General features: G+C 36.5%; 3 protein-coding genes across 7 annotated transcripts; 1 reads left to right on the forward strand and 2 right to left on the reverse strand.

Moving 5' to 3' along the window:
- Positions 1-1036: 1036 nt before the first annotated feature.
- LOC125216983 (probable serine/threonine-protein kinase DDB_G0291350) lies at positions 1037-5145 on the forward strand. Its single transcript, XM_048118787.1, has 6 exons — positions 1037-1403; positions 2128-2270; positions 3457-3600; positions 3975-4160; positions 4496-4620; positions 4723-5145. Exons 1-6 carry the CDS (start codon positions 1193-1195, stop codon positions 4946-4948), a joined length of 1035 nt encoding a protein of 344 aa, XP_047974744.1. The 5' UTR covers positions 1037-1192; the 3' UTR covers positions 4949-5145.
- Positions 5146-5235: 90 nt separating this feature from the next.
- On the reverse strand, positions 5236-10489 carry LOC125216978. 4 transcript variants are annotated; one of them, XR_007175535.1, is made up of 8 exons: positions 10139-10489; positions 9705-9909; positions 9166-9289; positions 8647-8984; positions 6941-7853; positions 6174-6355; positions 5578-5854; positions 5236-5449 (listed from the first exon to the last, which is right to left on the reverse strand). XR_007175535.1 is itself a non-coding variant. In XM_048118782.1 (7 exons), the coding sequence occupies exons 1-7, from the start codon at positions 10228-10230 to the stop codon at positions 5771-5773; spliced, it is 1938 nt and encodes a 645-aa protein (XP_047974739.1). In that variant the 5' UTR covers positions 10231-10489; the 3' UTR covers positions 5236-5770. The 4 variants fall into 4 exon arrangements, 2 of the variants coding, with proteins under 2 accessions (XP_047974739.1, XP_047974740.1); XR_007175534.1 differs by having other exon boundaries at positions 5236-5500; XM_048118782.1 differs by having other exon boundaries at positions 5236-5854.
- A 495-nt stretch (positions 10490-10984) lies between these two features.
- LOC125216977 (DNA mismatch repair protein MSH2) lies at positions 10985-16965 on the reverse strand. 2 transcript variants are annotated; one of them, XM_048118781.1, is made up of 13 exons: positions 16712-16965; positions 16552-16601; positions 16414-16446; positions 14835-15908; positions 13900-14454; positions 13621-13731; positions 13442-13501; positions 13259-13330; positions 12893-13003; positions 12649-12775; positions 11920-12122; positions 11550-11699; positions 10985-11460 (listed from the first exon to the last, which is right to left on the reverse strand). In XM_048118781.1, exons 1-13 carry the CDS (start codon positions 16758-16760, stop codon positions 11260-11262), a joined length of 2796 nt encoding a protein of 931 aa, XP_047974738.1. In that variant the 5' UTR covers positions 16761-16965; the 3' UTR covers positions 10985-11259. The 2 variants fall into 2 exon arrangements, with proteins under 2 accessions (XP_047974738.1, XP_047974737.1); XM_048118780.1 differs by having other exon boundaries at positions 13412-13501.
- Between the last annotated feature and the right edge of the window lie 5399 nt (positions 16966-22364).

Below are 22364 nucleotides of genomic sequence, written 5' to 3' on the forward strand. Positions count from 1 at the left end.
GGTCGCAGTTTTACCACGGGAAAACCCTATAGCCTTACTTAACTAAGTACTAGTATATTTTCTCTTGTTGCCGCTTAGTAATTCGATTAAATAACTTTTTATACTCCTATATAGTTTCTCTTGAAATTAATACGTGTATAAATTTTTAATTCTACTAAGAAACACTACTTTCAATTTACTAAATATTACTATCTCCGTTTTCCAAATTTGACACATTTTGACCTGACACGAATTTTAAGAAATGTAATGGAAAATGAATTGAAAAAGTTGGTGAGATGTGGGTCCTACTTTTAAAGTATTAGTTTTATAATAAAATGAGTTAGTGGAATATGAGATCCACTAAAAAAAATGGTAAAAAGTGAAGTGCGTCAAATTTTTAGGGACAGACCAAAATAGTAAATTGTGTAAAAATTTGAGGAACGGAGGTATTAAAAGTATTTGGATTAAGTTTATCAGATTAAAGATTTACAACTCTAACTCTAAATGCCTGGGATTCCAATAATGTACACATCTACATCTTTAACAAAATCAACATGGTAAATAAGTATATATTTATCACAACTAAAAATAAAAAATAATGATAAATTGGGTATAAAAAAAGTATCAAATTCCTAAAAAAATAAGGTAATGTAATTAATTTTTGTATAAAGAATTCGTATTTATCTTTTTGCTTTCTAGTTGGGAATAATACTCCACTAAACTTTCAATCATCTTTTACAAAATGAATGTTTTTTTCACAGAGGAAAAAAAGAAAAAAATATATAGAAAAATAGTTCAAATAAAATTATATGTACACATAAATATGAAAAATAAGTAAACATATTATTTTTATTTACTTTATAGGAGATTAGAGTGCATTTAGGTATGAAAATCTCTAACATCGGTAATAAATTTTTCAGTTCCGTGTATTTAATATTTCAGCTTACAAAATCAAGTATTTATGTGCGAAATAATGACATCATGTTTCCATATTTTGGCAATATTTATTTATGTGAATTAATTACAACATTATTGTATAATGTTTCCATTTGTTTATTGCAGCAAGCTACAAAGACGTTATAGAAAATGGAAGGTGCGTGCGCGAGTCTCAATCTCTTAAACAAATAGGCGCAGATCTCTGATTCTGCTTTGAATTGGGGATTCGAGTTCGACGGAGTTAGTGATTCTCTCTGATTGAGAATCGGAGAGAGAGATGGGGTGCTCGTTCTCCGGTTTGAATGCTCTCTACGACGCCGTCAATGGCGGTGGTGATGTTTGGATCAACGAGAACCGTTTCAGGATTCTACGCCAGCTCGGAGAGGGCGGCTTTGCCTTCGTTTTCCTCGTCAAGGAGCTCATCTCCGATCCTTCCAATCCTGCCGCTGGCATTTCCGCCAAAATCAAGGATTCTTCGCATATCTCCGGTAATTTTTCACATTCCATCGCCTGATCCGCGGTTTTTGGGGTTTTGCTAGTGTTTTGTGTCTATTGGTGATTCGATTTTTACTCGAGTTGTTGATTGAATTAACTTTATACGCTGCAGTAAGTGATAGAATAGATTAATGAGACGTATGGAGTTCCCTGCTTAGAATTTGATGTTGTGTTAGGATCTACTGTTTGTAAAATATCGTAGGGCTTATGTATTGCTAAATTTAAGTAGGATCTGCAAGTGTGAAGTTGGTAATTACTATTTAGTTAATTTGTGACGAACTAAAGTTGGATCTGCTTGGACAAGAAGATGTGATAAGCTATTTAGCTACTTGAATTGCTCAATTGATGACAAGAAGATGTGATAAGCTATTTAGCTACTTGAATTGCTCAATTGATGATGCAAAAAGATGACTGAGAACTTGTTTGGATAGGTAGCCAATCGAGTAAGAACTTCTTGCCTATAAGGTTAATCTAATCAGTTTCATATAGGATAGAAGTAGAGGAGCAGCCCAAAGTCTACTCAGACTGTGTAGTAGTGTAGTAGTTAAATGGAAAAAATTATGGCTAAATTTTACAATTAAAGGCATGGTTGAGTTCAGCTCCGTGAGAAGTACCTTGGTTCATACTTATCTGTTTTAGAGGAGGCATGGTTGAGTTCAGCTGCGTAGGCATAACAATGCTCGGATTTGACTCTACATGGTGTGTTTCATTATGCAGGTGATGGAACATATGCAATGAAGAAAGTGCTGATTCAAAACAGCGATCAGCTAGAGATGGTGAGGGATGAAATACGTGTTTCATCTCAGTTTAACCATCCTAATTTGCTTCCTCTTCTGGATCATGCAATCATTGCAGTCAAGGTAATTGCTGTTCTCGTTGGTTTCTGCGGTCTTTATCATTTCATACCAGCAAGCATGTATTTGATGTTTGATAGAAAGGTTACAGCTTTGAGCTGAAGTGAGATATTCTGATTAAGGAGGCAATTAACTTGAAACCTTTTAGTACTATACACTTGCATGCTGTATGGGAGAAGTGATGTAAACAGATCCAGCCAGGTGGCCCGTTCTTAGTGATTCTGAGTTGCAATATGACAGATTAAAATTTTCTTTTATATTTTTATTGAAATAAATAATATGTTTCGCTAGCAAGATACTTATTGGAGCAGTTGCTCTGCAATTGGATTTCTTTTTATCTTGTAAGGGAATTATGGATTAGATGAGTAGGAGTGATGGAATAGAGTTGGAATGGCTTATTAAGTTTTGTGGTTGGATTGCTTGATTGTTGTATGATAAATGGAAGGATTACGGCTAAAATGCAAAAATAATAATAAAAAAAATTAGGATTCCTTTTTTATAATCATGCAAAAAGTACATAAAATCAAGGACAAAAATAACCAATAATTATTATTGTGAGGGTATTGGACTTTTGCATTTAGAATGAAGGATGATTAAATCATCAACCCAATTTGGAGTGATAAATTAATCATCCAATTGAATTTAAGGCGTGGGCCGAGTTATCCAGCTTGGGCCTAATCTTGCAAACCGAACATTTGATTAAGTTAGGATATTTTATCAGTCATCCCTTCTTACCTAGATCAAACGCCTCCTAATAGTATTAACTCATTTTGAAGGCTGCAGTACTCCAAGTTTTATTAACTTTTGGGCCACTTTTCTAATAATGAAAGTCAATAGTATCATCTTTGGGTTTTAATTTTGCGAGTATGTTTGGCCATTATAAGGATTTCTTTTAGATGTAAATGCTTTACAGGTGTGAAACAAATATTATATTTAAAAAATCAGATCTGAAAAGTGAACAAAGTGATTGGCCCATGAAGTGATAAAATTCTTCTATACACATTCCAATTTTACATTATTCTTGGCAAGATCTTGCTACGGATTTTTATTTTAATATATTGGAAAGTGATAGATGGTGAATCATGAATGACATATCATTTGTTTCAAGGAAAAGATCCTTGCTCTTCCTTAAGTGCATCTTTTTATTCTCACAGGATTAGTTATCTGAATAACAATCTGTTCTGTTGATCAGACTTCACAAGATCAGTCCTGGAAGCATGAAGCTTACTTGTTGTTTCCTGTTCATTTGGACGGAACATTATTGGACAACACCACGGCTATGAAAGCTAAGAAGGAGTTCTTTTCCACCTCGGATGTGCTTAAGATACTTCATCAGGTAAATATGAAGGAAGAATTATACCTCCATTTTGCTGAACATTAGGTGTATATCATGTATGTTGGTTCTATGCTAAGGTACTTTTTTATTTTCAGAAAATGTTTAAAAGACATCTTTTGTTGATTTCCTGTTTCCGATCATTTCTTTCTTTTCACATCGAAACATGCATTCATGCTACTGTGTTGCAGTATTGTTGGTAAGCATTCAGTGTGGAGTTCCAGTCTTCTACTGCATATGAAGTTAAAATTGTTGCATCGGGATGTTTGGAAATAAAAAAAAAACTTAACAGTTAATACGCAGTGACATATCTCTCTATGGCTATACTTGTATCAAAGTATGAAGAAACAATTTACCAGCATATTGTTCATCTGCAGCTTTGTGCAGGACTTAAGCATATGCACAGTTTTGACCCTCCCTATGCACATAATGATGTCAAACCTGGCAATGTCCTTGTGACACGCAGGAAAGGCCACCCACCTGTAGCCATATTGATGGATTTTGGTAGTGCCCGTCCTGCAAGAAAGCAAATCCGTAGTCGTTCAGAAGCATTACAACTTCAGGTTCCATTTTAATTTTAAAGCTAGCATTGCATTCTTATACTTCGCCATGTCAGTTGCTGCTTAAAATCCTCAAATCATTCATTGAATTATTTAATTTCGATCATCATAGGATGTTATGGTTAATCCTGTTTTGTGTCCCCAACTTTAAGAGCTTTTCAATTTGGTATCTGGTAATTTAAATATAATCTGAACTAATCATATATATGCAGACCAATTTGGTGCCCTTTTTTCCCTTTCTACTGCCATATCTCATCAATAAATTAAACTGTCATATTGGTCGTGGTTTGCATTTCATTGTTACATTTTCTTATAATCTATTAATGTCGATCATGTAGGAGTGGGCTTCCGAACACTGTTCTGCTCCATTCCGAGCTCCTGAATTGTGGGATTGCCCAAGTCATGCAGACATAGATGAGAGGACTGATATCTGGTCGTTAGGCTGCACGTTGTTTGCCATAATGTAAGAACTGTTTTTTCCTTATCTGGACATCAAGTCTTCAGCATCATTTGTCTATGTATAATCACCAAGAGAATTTCACATATCGAATGATGCATTTTCCAGGTATGGTGAGTCTCCTTTTGAATATGCACTCGGAGAATCAGGTGGGAGCTTACAACTTGCTATCGTAAACGCCCAAGTAAAGTGGCCAGCCGGTCCCAATCCACCTTACCCAGATGCACTTCACCAGTTTGTAAAATGGATGTTGCAGTCCCAAGCTACGGTCCGGCCTCGGATTGACGATATCATAATTCATGTGGAAAAGTTGGTCTCAAAGTTTTCTGATTGAAGAAATTGCAAGGAAGAATTATTGTTGGGTGATGGAATGAGTTGTATGGAGCGCCGTTTTAACTGTTTGCCTATCTATGATACATTAATTTTGTTTGAGATATAGCATAAATTATGTAAGTTTTGTCGGCATTGTACATGTTTAAATCTCCAAATAATTGATCTATGGATGAATTATACGTGATACAATTTTTATTACGTGAGTAACAATTTACAGATATTTAACTTTAATTGATATAAATCATGATTAATCATTGTAAAAGTAAAAACTAAAATAAAATAAAAAAATGAAAAACAGCAAAACTAAAAGATTAATATTGGAATGAAGATAAATGATCCAAGTGAATTTATCTATCCACAAACATCAATCAACGTTCATATTCCAAGCAGATAATCTCAACCCAACAAAAACCATGATTCCCGCTCCTCTCGGCCTCCACATCTCCCAATCGTAATCCCCTCGTCCGCCTCGATTTCGTTAAGAACATAAATCGAACATGATCTACAGAGAAAAAGGTATATTTGTGGGATAGCAAGCCATTTCCTTCAACTTCTACAGTTGAAAGAGTCTATGAGCAAACATATTAATGATGATACAAACCAGCTATGAGGTGATTATGAAAATCTCACCTAAAAATTTCTGTTCTAGCCAATCCTACTACTCCCTGCTAAGTAAAATTTTCTTCAAGAATAAGGGGAAACAAAGAAGAAATTGGCAGGTCACAAGTTGTAGGAGTTGAAGGGCTCTGATGCTGAGGGAAGCCAGAGTGTCCACCGCTTTCAGAAGACTAATTTAAGACACAAAGATGTTACGAGTGGTAATTTAACAGCTCCCACCACAAATTTTGGCTCTCTTCTTGTCAGGAGATGTGAATAGTGTCCTCACAGACTCAAGTGGGTCATCCACCTACACAATCAAATATAAGTAACCAAATGAAGATGCGCCAAGAGAAAGCAAAGCAAATCACACGACACGCATGTGCGCTCTTAGGAGTCATTGCAGGTCAAGTATCTTAAGGATGTTGGGTGTCAGTAATGTTTTAAGGTTTATAAGCAGGAAAGCTGTTATTTTTCCCAGGAAGAGATGTCCTCATTTTGAAACTAAACTTGGGTTAGACCTGTGCCTTCCCCCATTTCTCTTAGCAGATCTGACAGTTGAATAGGTTTCAGCGCTAATTAGAAAGGCCAGAAAAGCTCTAACAATGACTGATACTGCAGTTCATTACCTCTACCAAGCTTGATGAACACACATTGCTGAGCTCCTTGTTTTCTTCTAAAGCTGATAGTGTCTGTAGCCATCCAGGAGCAGATTTTCCAGTAGACAAAATCCAGGGGCAAAAGTGTCTGTGCTGTTTGATTGGGTCGAACTCAATCGGTTTACTAAAAGATAATAATTTCTTATGCTCTCCTGCAAGAGTGAGATAAGTAACTTTATCCATCAACAACATAATAACAGATTATAATAAGGCTTTGGTGTGTAATAAATGTTTACTGCAAGAATTTCAACGAATATGAGACAAGGACTGCACGAGATTTCGTATCATAGTAATTTCAATAGAGATTTATTTCCTTTGGAATTAATAAAAATGCATCATTTCTCCATTGAACTCTGGGTGAGGTAGAATGCAAGACAAATTAGAAACGTCTGTAACATACTCCCTCTGTCCCATTCGATGTGTCTCACTTTCCTTTTTGAGTTGTCTCATTCCATTTAGGAAACAATAAGGGCTGTAATTGTCTCAGACTTCTCGCGCTCTCTCTCTCTGAGAACACATGTAGGGCAATACACTTTATACTCTAATCACCTTTTTCTTAACCCATGTCTAAAAGACATGAGACACTTGTAGGATGGAAACATGTATGCACACAAGCTCCTTAGATAAATATGAGGAAATCTAAAACATAATGGCTAAATATAAAACTAGCCGAGAAACATGATACCCAGAAAAAAAAGGGAACAGAATTAGAAAGTTCGAGAGATGAAGTAACTTACTTGTACTAAAGAGCATAGGTTTCTCACTCTGTGAAGCCCCTATCCCAAGACTATCCACATAGTTTTTCCCGTAGCTGCCACCTTCTTCTTGGTTTCCGGACATTTGTTCTCTGTGAGGCTCAAGCTCTCCTGCATTTGTAATTGAGGTAATATCCTCAGGGGTTGAGCTAGATAATTCACCAGCAGCTGCTGAATTGACTCCCTCTTCTGTTCCAGACAAATTCAAATTAGTGCCTTCTGCAACAGATTCAGGAGCCTCCAATGGTTTGTCTGCAATGGCATTTGGCTCTATGGTTACAAAGGTTTCTTCAGCACTGATGGTTTCACTTTGTTGCACTACCGCCTGATCCTCCACTTGTACATCTGAGTGATCTTTATTTCCAGTTTTTATTGGCAATCTTGCTCTCAAATTGCGGCCAACAATGGGTAAAGATATGGTTGCACCATAGTTTAGCGACGCAGGTGGAGGACCACCAGCAATTGTGAACCCTGATGATGTTGAAGCACTGTTACCAGTATTCCCAATACCTCCACTACTTCCAGTGCATATTCGATTGTCTGAAGAACCTTCCTTTGCACCAGCCTCATCATGGGCGGTAATACCTTTATCAGTAACTTCTGTAAACCCCACAAATCTTATATACTCCAAAGGCCGTGGGATAGTAGTGAAAGCCCATAATCCAACGCTGGCCCCACATAACTTGCAATCGAGAACAACACAACTAGGATCAACCTGCAGCTCACTAGAAGGGTCCGAGTCCTCACTTGAAGACTGGATATTATCTTTCGGTTTGTGTCCTGTTGCAATTGTTACATTGGCATCTTTAATATCATAATTTTGCCCATCCTTGAAGTCAACTCTGTAAGGTAATATACGAGGTTCCCAGCCAAGTAAACTGATCAGCTTCTGTGCCTGTACACTTCCCAAAGTCACTATTCTTTACTTTAAATGGTACAGTTATAAACAACTAACTGAAAGAACAAACAATATACAAGATCCAGTTAAGGACACATCTTAATATCAAGAGAACGTTATTGAAACTCCTATGCACAACTAATTACATTATCTGATATAGACAAGAGTCAGACAATGTATGCTCTAACCAAAACATACATCAGATGTTTCATTCAGACATGATCAGTATTTGATCCAGAAGAAAAAGTGATGTGCAGCTACATTGATAGCTAACAGTAGCTTTGGACTCAGTTCCTCAAGCTGAGCCTGGGTTACATTCCGTCCGCTTCCATGCAACAAGGAATGTGTCCAATAGAATCTTAACAAAAATATTCTCCCCTACCTTCCAGTGTTTAGTCATCTAAATTACAATAAACTATTTAGTATTTAAATTTACTGAAAAAAGAATAAATACACCAGAGATGTTTTTAGGGAGTGGAAAATGTCTCTAAAAACTTTACTAGATTCTGCTCTCCAAATTAGTACTTTTATCATTCACCCCGAGCATTATTGATTAATACTACTATATATTAAAACAAAATTAAGTATATAGATCATCTACAAGTAGTATTGGATATTCAGAGGGGCACACTTCCCACTTCCCAGGACTTAAGCTTCCATCCTCTTCTGAACATTTGCATGATTAGCTGAACACATTATGCTGACAATCTAGGACTTAGAGACATGGGCTTCTTAAAGGTGAGATAACTTTGCTAATGGAATTCTGACTTGTTATAATTTGCTTCCAAACCTGATAGTACAAGATGGAAGAACTAGTTGCTAGTACATGCCCAGAAGATTCTGTCCCAGAGCTTTCAAGTGGTTCATGATACCCCAAACTTGAAGAGTCACTGAGAAATTTCTCCAGTTGAGAAGCTATCAAGTCATCAATGGCCACAGGGACAATAACAGGAAGAGCTATTAGCTGTGATAGTGATAAAATTCGCCCCTTGTAGTCCTCGATCAAGCTCGCCCTGGATAGAACCGGAAACTGAGCAAGTTCTTCTGCACAGGAGTTATTAGTCCAAGGGCACAGTAAATTATGCCCTCCTTCCAGCTTCAAACTGAATACCATAGCTGCTTTCTCAACTGGTAACACATGAACCAAAAGGAATCTGGATTAAGGGACAGTACTAAAGTTATATCTTCATATGTTCTCACAAACAATCATGTCGTACCTTAGAAGAAAAGTAATAAGTTTACAAACAAAAAGAAAACTAGCCAATAATAATAGTTCAACAAAAGAGCCAATCAAGAAAGTGTGACTTGCCTTGTTGCTTTCCCCAAGCTGATGGAGTAGAAAAGAGGAGGCGTGTATTGCATGAGACACAAGCAATTGTGTCCATATCTACATTAACCCAACCCCTTCTAGCACATTCCAAAGGGCTGACCACCTAGAAGGATGGATTATGTTATTTCTAAATTTCAAATACAAAAAAAGTACAGATTTAAAAGCGAGAATCACATAAATGCTTGTCCTTGTAGTGAAAATAGAGAAGGGCATTATCTTTTCACTGAACTAGGACATAAGCATTTGCAGAGACCTCATTCGCTATTAATAGTAAGGAGTGACATTAAAATGAGAGAGAGAAAATTTCAAGCATTCCATAATGCCAACATTGTCAAGCAGAAGTACACTAAGCAGATTCAGATCCGCTCTCCCAAAATCAAAAGGCTTCCACGATATTGCAACACAAGCACATTCACTATAGCAAAACATTTATCATTGTATGATATCACAAATCACAATCCAACATCCACACTGCATTCAATCTAGATAGATAATAAAGGTCGTGAAAATTGGCAAACCTGAGGCTTGGCAAACCAGGTCATCGACTTGAAAGTGGACAACCTCTTAACCAAATCGCCACGGTCCCAAGGCCTGCAGACTGGTGCCTGACCCGCCGCTGGCAAAACTGACAATGAGCCCCCCAATTCATTGCCAACCAATTTCCTCCCCGCTGAAGACGAGTGAGGCCGCTTCCGGCCGCTTAATTGTGGAGCTCCGACCCCACTGCATCGGAAAACACCATTACCACTAGCAGTAAATGAATCAGTAATTCAACAAGCATAAACTACAACACTCTTCTAACGAACTAGAGAATTCGCAAGTTCCTGACATCCTCACCACAGTTAAATTTAGAAAAATAGGGTTTCCGTACACAGAAATGAGCAAAGCTTGATGAAATTGGAATTACAGAATAGAAGGAATATGAGGAAAGGGGAAAAAAATAGAATGAAACCTGGCATCGGATGATTTGATTCTGGAATTGGAAGGAGCATGAAAGAGCTTCTTCATTATCTCATCGAACCTCTTTTCCGACTCTTCTGCCATCTTTCTTCTTCCGTCTCTCTCTACACGGACGCCGGAGCTGCTCTTGTGTTGTTGTGTTATACTCTAAATAATTTTAACTCTTCTTTTAGTCGATAATAATGGAGTAATTTTTCACCCATTCTTTTTTCTTTTCACCTATAAATACAATTTCTGAATATCTAAGCTCAAATCGGATTCAATTTTTCCAAAATTTTCGGATGTTCCAATCGGGTTCTTACAAAAAAAAGTGATCGGTTTTGGCATTAGATTTTTGGATTTTAGTATATTTCATAAAATTTCATACTATGTTTTTAGATTAAATCGCATTTCATAGTTAATAAGATCATATTCATTTTTCATAAAATATGAATTTTCAAATTTGATTGGACAACCTACTCCCTCATGCCTCTGTAATCATAGAGACATTCTTTTTCTGCAGCTTGAGTTCTAAAAGTCGTAACTAGGGAGTAAAAAATGTGGGAAAAAAAGTTACTACTAGCCCATCAGTCTCGTAGTAGATGACATAGTTAAAAAATGATACGAAATTTTAGGAGATGTTATTTTGTGTGGTAGATGAAGAGAAAAAACATATTTATATTAATGTGAGAGGGAACTATTTTCAAAAAAGAAAATGTGACATTTTTTGGGGACAAACTAAAAAAGAAAGTTTGACATTTATTATGCGACGGAGGAAGTATTACTTTTATGTATTTTATTTTAAAATGAGTGTGAATAAAATGAACTAATATAATAAGTATAAGTAATGAAAACGATATTTCAAAATGAGATAGCATTAGATAGATATGAACACGAAGACTGAGTTCCAACTTCCAACATCCATATCTACAAAACACAGGCCTCGAAGTGCAGCCAAAACAAACAAGGGCCTAACAAACCATTACCAAAATGCACACTACAATACCAAATAGGAGTATACTACTAACAAAAAATCAATCTGAAAGTAGCAACCAGATCGATACCAGGGAAGGAGTGAGTGCAACTTCTTGAACAACTAATGCAGAAGGCTCTTTTTCCTTACCAACCTTTGTACTAGAAGAATTTCTGGAGCCAGCAGCTGTTAACTGCATCCTTCTCTAACCCTTCTTTCAATTTTCTGACTTGTTCTAGTGCTTGTTCCAACTCCATCTTATCTAATGGTAGCTCAGAGAAGTCCTTCAAGAACTGGCGAGCCCGTTCGGCACCCTTAGTTACATCATCAGAGTCCTCTGCTCGCTTCCGTTTGGTTCCAACCTGGAATGAATCATTATTTATAACTTCTGGGAAGAGAAGACATTGTTGAATTGCATGAAAACATCCTAATGGTATCAACAACAAATTACCTCTTTGGGATCAGATGGTAAAATTGCTGCTGGTGAGAAATCTTCTAATTCAGAAGCCTTAGCTCGGGCAAGGGCAACAACGCTTTCTGGGAAGTTAGCAAATTCCGCAACATGTATGCCAAAACTTTGATCACAGGCTCCTGGTTCAACCTGAAAAATGAGAGGCAGTGTGTACACCTTTAAATAAGCAAAGGCAATTGAAACTAAAAGATTATATGAAATCTCAAGTATCTGAAATAGTAAATCGTGTGAGTGTGTGTGTGAGGGAAGGGGGGGGGATACAGATAGACACCTACACAACACGGAAAACGCAGGAACGCACATACACTGTGTGTGTGTGTGTGTGAGAGAGAGAGAGAGAGGAGAGGACCTTGTAAAGCATCGTAAGCTTGCGACTTGACAAGTCAATGTGTGCGCTCACATGATAATTAGATACTCCTGGAAGTTTCTTGGAAGATTGCTCGTTGCTAGCACTTTCAGGAGCTAAGGCAGTCAGCTCATGAAAGTGAGTTGCAAATAGTGTGGGTGCTTGTATCACTTCAACTATATGCTCACAGATTGCCCAAGCTAGGCCTGAATTGCAAGAAACCCAAAAAATAGTTAGATAAATATGCAAGACTATGAATAAACATATGAAATGCACAAGTGTCAGGCCTAGACATATTTAGTGATCTTGATGACTCTGTTAATTCATATTCTGCAAATAATGTATTCAGGGTTTTCGCAATGATTTACACACTTAAAGTACCTTCTGCAACTTTACGACCTACGGCCATCTTACGGGCTACTCATTTAATCATTAACTTGATAGCATATGAAAGAAATCTAAAAAGAGAGGGACTCCATGGTCATCAGTGCTGCTGAGTTTATCTGCAATTTGCACTCTCTTTGTTCACATTTATGGTGAGCCATCAAAAAAACCTCAAAGATAATTTTAGATAGAAAAAAATGTTAAACATATAATGTTATGAGCTTTGCATGACCAAGCAAAATACACAAAATGTTTTAATTTGCACCTGATTTCTATGCATTATTCTCAGGTATGCACACTTTGAGGGATCAGGAGCAGGTTCAGTATTTAAACAAATGAGAGACTCACCAAATCCATCATATGTTGACGTGCCACGACCTAGCTCATCAATGATGATTAACGACCTGTTTGTTGCTCCTTTCAAGATAGATGCTGTCTCTAGCATTTCTTGCATGAATGTTGAAACCCCACGTAGCTATTGAAAGAACATAATGAACAAAAAAATTAAACTATATGCATATTATCATTTGAAAAATATGTCAAAAGCTCTTTTAATAGCAGCGATGATAAGAGCCCAGAAAGCCTGATCTACCTGGCAGTCACCAGCACCCACACGAGCGAAAATGCAGTCACGTATAGAAATGCTAGCATTGTCACATGGAACGAAAGAACCGATTTGTGCCATTAGAATATTCACACCAACCTGATAAAAATATATAGATATAACTTATGTTAAGAGTGACCAAAGTTCTATACTTCTATACAAAAAAATAAACTCTTTTTACGATTCACGAGCCTATAAAAAGTAAAAAAGGTTAGCATATGTTAATAATCCCTCTGTCCATGAAAAATAGTCTAGTTGTGGACAGCTCAGGTTTTAATGCGCAGAAGAAGGATTTGACATCATGCATGTCCAAAAGTTGAAAATAACTGAAAGAAGATTACAGATGCGATTGACCTGTCGTATGAATGTTGATTTTCCACCCATATTAGGTCCTGTGATAATCTGGAACCAGCTTTTCCCCCTAAGCTGTAACCACCATCATATTCAGGGAATGAGTCAGTTCTACAAAGGCCAAAAAATTATTGATGTCCTGATATAAGAGCTTACAAGTTTACAATCATTAGGAATAAAGTTCACCCAGTCTTGAGCTTCAACACAAGGATGCCGACTCCCTTCTAAAATAATATCTCCCTCATCCTGTGAATCAGTGGTAGCATGATCGTTGGGGGAAATTGAGAAATATATAAATAAATAAAAATTAAACTCTAGTTCTTGCCATGAGAATCTGAATGATTAATCAACTCTTAGTCTCTTACTGATGGAGAGATGGCCGGTCGTGTGTAAGCAGTGGGGGACCCAGCAGCCAAATCTGCAAAACTAAGTAAAACATCCATCTCGGAAAGCGTCCAAGCTAATCCTTCAAACACCTGACAAAGAAAGATTGCTGGTTAACACCCATAATAGCACCTGCAATAATAAAAAGCAACAACAAAAGCGATAACAAGCGTGGTGGTTATGGATATCATGGCGATCAGTGTAATATAAATTGTACACCATCAGATGACGTTCAATAGAGATTATGCAAAAATAGATACCTCAGAAAAACTTGCAGCAGTTTGGACTACTCGGGCAACCAATTCTCTCTGGCAACTTTTATATTCCTCAACCACCTTCTGGTATTGGTCACTTAGTTTCTTTAGCTTAGTGTTTGTGAACTTCACCCCATCTTTACGAGTTTCAAGAACAATAAAGTGCACATTGAGCTTTTTCCTCACTTTTGGCTCCTCCTTTTTGGTAATCCTAAAAGCATATCCATATTGTGTCCCTTTCTCTAGTTTCAGAGCTTTATCAATGGGCAGATCAAGATCATTAGCAGCTTTTCTGTGTAAATCATGTATTGCTTGTTCCAGAGAATCTTGTTCGTTTTTCAAAGTCAATAAATGTGAATCATACCCTGATGAAATCATGTATTCTCCATTCTCAAGTTGATCGAGGTCGACAGAAGTTTCAACAAGAGCAATGAATCTGTTCAAATGCTTATCATCAGTCCATGTGTCTAGAGGATCCAAGTACCTATCCTTAATCAACAAAGCAAATTGCCCGTTGTACTGTTCCAATGCTTTTTTAATGAATGGAAGCCTGATGGTAGACTGCACGCCACAAAAAGAACCAGAAATCATGTAAGGTATGAAACTGACAATATCTATAGGTATTTCTCTAGTAATTCAGAAAGTGGCATTAACAATCAATCAAAAAGTTATCAGATCTCAAAAAAATATTGCGCAAATATCTTAAGGAATAAAATTGTTTAAAGAGACATGGGACCTAAATTTGTTATGTGAGACAGATGCTCCATTTATAAAATGGGGAAAATGGTGAAGAATCAGATAAAGAGCAGCACGCATTAGAGTAACCAATAGTTAGATACCAAAAGACACAAACTATCTCTACACAACCAGGGCTGCTCCACAATTTGACTCAAGATTGTGTATTTAATTATTAAATGTATATCAAGGAAACTAGAGGATACCTGATAAAGCTTAACAACATGAACTAGACTAGCTTTTTTCTTCTCAAGAGAGCGCGTAAGTCGTTCTATATCTGAAATTCTTTTCAAATGCTGCCTTAGATCTTGGCGTAGGGCAGCATCCTCCACAAAAGCTTGTACCAAATCCAGCCTAGAGTTTATCTCATCTACATCTAACAGGGGTTGTTTCAGCCACATGTGCAGTAGGCGCTTGCCCATTCCTGCAGTGCAGGTTCTATTCAAGAGACCAAATAAGCTAAAGTTTTTATTAGCATCAGATTTGCTCTCCATGACATTTAGTGCCCTCATCGCAGCAGAATCTAATCTCATATAACTATCAAGATCATACCTTTGGATCTTGTAGTTACCATAATTGGTCTCATCTGCAAGTAGATCTGCGTAAGACATTACACACCCAAGAGCACTGGGTGCATATTCAAATGCAGCAAGCAGGTCTCTTACTGGATCTATCGAGCCTTTCACAAGCCTACCAAGATCTTGTACCAAATCCCTCCCTTTAAACTCAACCTTTTTTCTTTCCATCACCATTACACCACACCTGGACAATGCATCAGTTAATGATTTAAAATCACTAGATTTTGCAATATCCCCAGGCAGAAGGCATTCCTTACAGCCAAGAGCAACAAGGGTTGACTCCAAATTTGTATAGTGGCTATCATCAGGGAACTCAGCCAATCCAAGTACTCTCTTAGTAAGATCGACATAGCCTAACCCTACAGTACATCCACTTTCACGTAAATTTGCTAGGACAGCCACAATTGCTGGAGAGTCCTGCATTTCATTATTGGCAAACAGAATGTCTTCAAAACTGCCTAAATTTCCAGGGCTTCCACTTTTCACACGTCTCCAATTCGCTCCACTGCCTTCATACAGTTCAAGAGTGTGATCGGTCCTCTCCAGAAGAAGGTTGCGGGCCACAGTCTCAAACATATTCTTGCTTACACTGACACTAGAAATGGCATCCGAGCCACTTCCAAGTTGGCGCACAGCAGTTGTAGTGTGGTAATAGGTCTTGGCAATGAAGGTTGCATTCTCGCCATGTGTAGTATAGTAATCCTGGGAAAAGAATGCCAAGTTATTTGACTAATTTGCATAAACCACTTAGATCAAAGATAAAACACCAGGATATAAAAAGGTTAATTAATATGTTGCAAACAAGCCTATCTAAATTTGTTAAATCGTCATGGAAAAGGGACAAAAAATGACATATGAGGTAGCATGTCTACTGGTGCATGGTGATGACACTGCAGTTAATCCATCTAAAATAACTAACACTTCGACCTTTAAATGTCGGAAACCATCAATCAAGTGCTGGTGATTCATCGAATGGTCTTAGTGGCCTATATTTACACTTATCTTCAAATTTCACATCCTTCAATCACACTCATGCACTACCCATGCTGAAGCAGATAATTGTGTTCTCTTTTGACATCCAAACAGCATAGCTTATCAAAACATAAGGCTTTCAACTATTCAATATTCAGACCAAATACATTTCTGCTCCAGGTATAGCATGACCAGACTGACACAAGAAAAGCACGCTTCCATGAGGAGCACTAACCTTGCGATCAAAAAATCGAATGGCTCGTGGGTCCTGCAAACAGTAAAATGAAATTAAATGCATCACCAACCACTTTCACAATAAAACAATATTAGCACCCAGATAAAACCAATAAAAGGAAGTGCATGGATTGCTTACAGCGTCTAGCTTTTTGAAGAATGAGATAAACCCTTGAGCTTGTTTGGCATCTAAAGCACATGAATCCCAAGTTAATAACGATATTATCACCAAATACAATAAAAATGATTATCTATGACACCGGAAAAATATGAATAAGAAATTAGGGTTTGGATAGTACCGAGTTTGAGTTCGGGAAGCTTGTTGTGCTCCTCAAAATTGTCGCCCATTATCCTGTGCAGGATAGCTTAACTTACAATTGAAGCAGCAACGAGATTGAAATTTCGTCTGCTGCTCACACTGGGGGAAATTTGCCTAAATAATTACGAGGGAGAAGAGAAGTCCATTGTTTTAAGGTTGGGGATTGGCGGGAATATGGTGCGGTTCCCCGGGAGCTGGCCTAGGCGCGTGCTCGCACGTTCCCTCTCCTGCTAATTAATCGAATTTTTTAGTGCAATAATCATTTTCTAACTATGTTAATCACATTTCTATCGTATTCGTATGTTTTCATAAATAAAAAAGGTTTTCTGATTATTTTAGCCAACGACTCGATTATTTAAAGTTTGATGTGAAATTTGACAGTAAATTTGATAAACTTTCAAAAATATCTACTCCATCTCCATGTAATGAAACTTCATGAATCCAAATTCCACGTATTCATGTATTCCATGTATTCACAAAATGTTGTTCGCATTTGACTCCATACGAATTTTAATAAATGTAAAAAAAAATGAATAAAATAGAAAAAATTGATAGAATATGGATTCCATATTTATAATGAGTTAATTGAAAGTGAGCTCTTTTTATCTAAATGGAAAAAAAAGGCAAAATTGTCAACATTTCGCGCAGACTGGAATAGCAAATAACGAACAACATTTCATGGACAAGATGGAGTATTTTTTACTCTTTTCAATAATCAAAAGATTCAAAACCAACATCTAATTTCCACATATACGTTATCTTTTTACTGTTTTCAGTAATCAAAACCAACATTAAGTACTATTGAAAGATTTTCAATATTTTAGTTTGTTGAAGTTTTCCGCTAACATTTAATTTGATTATCTAAAAGAAGTTTGTTATATAAATTAACAAAAGTTAATCATACTATTAGATTGTTGGTGATGTAAGAACATTTAAATTCACGAAAAATGAATTACCAAATATCATAGTTATACGTTTTATGATTAGATTCAAAAGAGAGTAATAAACCATTTAGTAGTAGTATAAAGGTATCATGTGGTTCAATCTCATGGTAACAATTGCAAGGTAATTTTTTTTTATGTCGGTGTAGCCGAAAGTTGCGACATTATAACGATGTGAGGGAGATGAATAATAAGAGAGAAATAATTAAATGATATAAAAACTAGAGATATGTATATATTTAATATCACTAATTATGATTTTTTTGGAAATAATCAGGGGCGGAGCCAGAAATTTATAAGGAGAGGGACAAATTTATATATGAGGAAATTTTTAGAATTTGTGGAGGGATATTTAGTGAGAAATTGAAAGGAAAAAAATGATATAATATAGTACAATATATATATATATATATATATATATGAATATGAAAATATGAGGTGGAGCAATTGCCCGTCTATCCATGAATGTAGATCCACCCCTGGAAATAACATGAAAATCTTGTGTATAATAGTTGTAGAGAAATAAAAATAAAACATCACAAAAAATAGGTAAAAGAAAATTTGAAATTATAGCATAAATTTTGAAATAAGTTCATTAATAAAATAATAAGTACTATAAAACATGAAATTTTCGAGTATAAAAGCGGGAAGAAATATAAAAATATTATAAAAAAACAATAAAAATAGAAATTGAAATAATAAAAAAGCTCAACTAGGCTTGTAAGGAATCAAATATGGCCTGGGAAGTTGCTATACCTAGAAGCTCACCACTTGAGCTAGCGAGTAAATACATATATGCATGTAGAACATATATAACGGTAAAATTTGAAATTATTGGGGTTCCATGGTTCCCCAAAATCCATTCATACGTTCGACACTGAATAAAATTGATAAAATAATAAAATCGGTTCAGTCTGATTAAAATTTTAGGAGAATTTTGTATGTATAGAAATTGTTATAACTTATTTCAAAATGATTATTACTTATATTTTTAATAAATTTATAAAAAGTTTAAAATTTTATTTTACAAAATTCGAAATAAAAAATAATCTAATTTTTTTAGTATGAACGATATCTCTAGATCTGAATGAAATTCGTACTTTTGGGTGTTTATACATTAATTTAAAAAATGTTTGCAGCTTCCTAAGTACTGTAACTTTCTCGGGTCACATTATATATTTTAATTTGACATATGCATGAGAACTACTAGTAGTGTGGGTGTGCTACATACAATAACTCAAAACAATCGTTATACAAAATAATAATGATACATAATACTAGTATGAGATAAATTAAAATTGAGTTTGTCTAAAGTTAAATTAGTCGAGATAAATTAAAATTGAGTTTGTCTAAAGTTAAATTAGTCGAGATAAATTAAAATTGAGTTTGTCTAAAGTTAAATTAGTCGCAAAGATAGGTTGAGATATTTAATCATGGGATACAATGTAATTTTAATATTACAGGAGACAAGTCAAAATATATTTCCACAGGTGAAGCTTTTAAGAAAAGAACAACCGAATAAGAGATAACTTAGACACGACATTTAGTTACAAGTAAACTTAACCCAGCAGTCCGAATGTCCAATTAGCCCAATTTGTAATTGAGTTACTCCCTCCGCTCCCGATTAATTGTCACTCTTCTCCATTTCGGTCCGTCCCTCAATAATTGTCTCACTTCATTTTTACCATAAATTGTAAGCAGGTTCCACATTCCACTAACTCACTTTCTCACATTTTATTATAAGAGCATCCGCAGCAGTGAGAATTTCGGTGCTCGTCCGTCCGTGCCAGCGGCACGGCGCTGCTCTTAGCTAAGAGCACGTCCGTGCCGCTGAGCAGCCCTACGTGGCACGCTCTGATTGGCCAACGGCATAGCCGTTGGCAAATTCGTTTTTTTATTTTTTTTTTTTGAAAAATTCGAAATTTATTTAAAAAATGTTTTTAAATAAAAAAAAATATTTTCCCACTTCCCAAAAAATTATATCCGTTTTCTACCCACTTTTAATTTATTTTTCAATTTTTTTTCCCCAAAATTCACATTTTCATCTATAAATACCCCCACTTCAACACAAAAAAAAATCACATTCTCATCTATTCTATCATCATTCATCTACATTCTCTCATCTTTTTTCCTCATACTCTCTCATCTAAATTCCCACCACACTACACAATGTCCGGCTCCGGCGATCACCCCTCCGGCAATCGCGGTTGGAACCACGATTGGTTCGACTCCGAGGCCGGATATAGTCCGGAAACCCAATTTACGGCCCCTCCTCAAACCCAAGGTTCGCAAGCTCCGGGTGGCTACCGTCCTTACCCGGTGCACGACCTAAACGCCCCCGGGTTCGGGTGGGCACCCGAACCCGGATCGGGAGGGAGCAGCAGCTCTACTCCTACTCCTACTTCTGTTCCTACTCCTCCCGTTCGTGGCACCCGCACCCCGTACACTCCGGGTGAGATGATGGCGATGTTCAAAGCCTACTTGGCAGTCTCCGAAGATCCGGACGTCGGCACGAACCAAACCGGGGATACGTATTGGTGGCGCATCACTCGCCTCTACAATGAAACCCGGCCGGCGGGAACCATCTATTGCAATGATAGTATAGTTCGCAATTGCATCTACAGATGCAACGAGGCAATCGGGAAGTTCCAGGGGATTTACCTCAAGGAAGAGCGGTCGGCGGGGAGCGGCACGAACGAGCTCGACATCATCACTGCCGCCTTGGCCGCATACCAACGGGAGGAGTTCAAACCGTTCAAGTACCTCGATTGTTGGCGGAGGGGCGCCTACGTCCGAAGTATAGGGGCGGCATAGTAGCATCCTCTTCCAGCTCCTCCAAAGCAAACGGTCCAGGTCGTTTGCCCTATCCGATGGCGCCTCCGATGATGTGGCTACCCAGCTTGCCGGAGCTAACTTGGGTAGCCCCGACGCCGGCCCGAGCAGTTCCCGCCCGCAAGGAAGGAAGAAGGCGGCGGCCAACCGCCCCGCCGTCGCGCCTTGACTCCATCCGCCCCCGCCCCCGCTCCCTTCGTGCCTCCTCCACCCCGAACAACACGTTGTGAGCCATCTTGAGTCAACTCTATATGAACGATACGTCTCGGATGACTCCGGATCAACTTGCAACACATGAGCAAATGATCCGGGGTCTCAAGAGGCAATTGGGGATAGATGACTAGTCTTCCACGTGTGTAATTTTTAATTTGTAGGATTTTAATTATGTATTTTTTATTTTCTAGGATTTTAATTATGTATTTTTATTTTTTAGTATTTTAATTATGTAATTTTTATTTTTTAGGATTTTAATTATGTAATTTTTATTTTTTAATGTATTTTAATAATTGAAGTATTTAAATTGAATAATAGAATGGTGGGACCCTTGAGCTTGTCCTTAGCTAAGAGCACGAAAGTGGGTGTTGTGCTCTTAGCTAAGGACAAGGAGTAAAAGTGGGTCCGGGCCCACCTCCGTGCTCTTAGCTAAGAGCACGGATGAGGATGCTCTAATACCAATTTTAAAAAGTGGGTCTCACATACCACTAATCTTTTCAACCAAATTTTCTTTATATTTCTTAAAACTTGTGTCCGATCAAAAGGTGACAATTAATCGATGACGGAGGGAGTATAATATTTCAGCACTAATCATATCATTTTAGTAGACTAATCGGGCAGTCCACTAGTTCAAATTAAACTGACATTCATATACCTACAGCAAGCAACTTGACATAAATCAGTATGCAATACTTTTAACATTCTAGTATATTAAAGTAGTGTTTCCAAATTCCAAGTAGAATTAAAAATTCATACGTGTTAATTTCAAGAGAAACTATATGGGAGTATAAAAAGTAATGACCCTTAGGTGAGATTTAAGTTATTTAATCGAATTACTAAGAGGCAATAAAATTGACTGTTAATTAAATAATGGACGGACCGTTTTTAATTTGATGATATAAAGTAATAGTATAAAAATAATATTTTTACTTATTTTTCATATTTATGTGTACATATAATTTTATTTGAACTATTTCTCTATATTTTTTTTTCTTTTTTTCCTCTATGAAAAAAACATTCATTTTGTAAAAGGTGATTGAAAGTAATATTATTCCCAATTAGAAAGCAAAAAGATAAATACGAATTCTTTATACAAATAAATGCTTAAATATTAATTACATTACCTTGTTTTTTTTAACGAATTTGATACTTTTTTTATACCCAATTTATATTTTTATTTTCTATTTTTAATTGTGATAAATATATATTTATTTACCATGTTGATTTTGTTAAAGATGTAGGTGTGTATACATTTTTGAAAATCCAGACATTTAGAGTGGTAAATTTTTAACCTGATAAGTTTAACTCACCAGTCCGAGCGGACTAGTCCAATTAGCCCAATTTGTAATGAATTACTATAATTTTCAGCCTAATCATTTAATTTTAGTGGACTAATCAGGTAATCCATTAGTTCAAATTAAACTGACATCCACTTGCCATAAATTTGTATACAATACTTTTAATATTTTAGTAAATTAAAAGTAGTGTTTCCAAGTAGAATTAAAAATTTATACGTATTAATTTCAAGAGAAACTATATAGGAGTATAAAAAGTTATTTAATCGAATTACTAAGCGGCAACAAGAGAAAATATACTAGTACTTAGTTAAGTAAGGCTATAGGGTTTTCCCGTGGTAAAACTGCGACC

The sequence above is a fragment of the Salvia hispanica genome, chromosome 3 (assembly GCF_023119035.1).
Source record: "Salvia hispanica cultivar TCC Black 2014 chromosome 3, UniMelb_Shisp_WGS_1.0, whole genome shotgun sequence".
NCBI lineage: Eukaryota > Viridiplantae > Streptophyta > Magnoliopsida > Lamiales > Lamiaceae > Salvia > Salvia hispanica.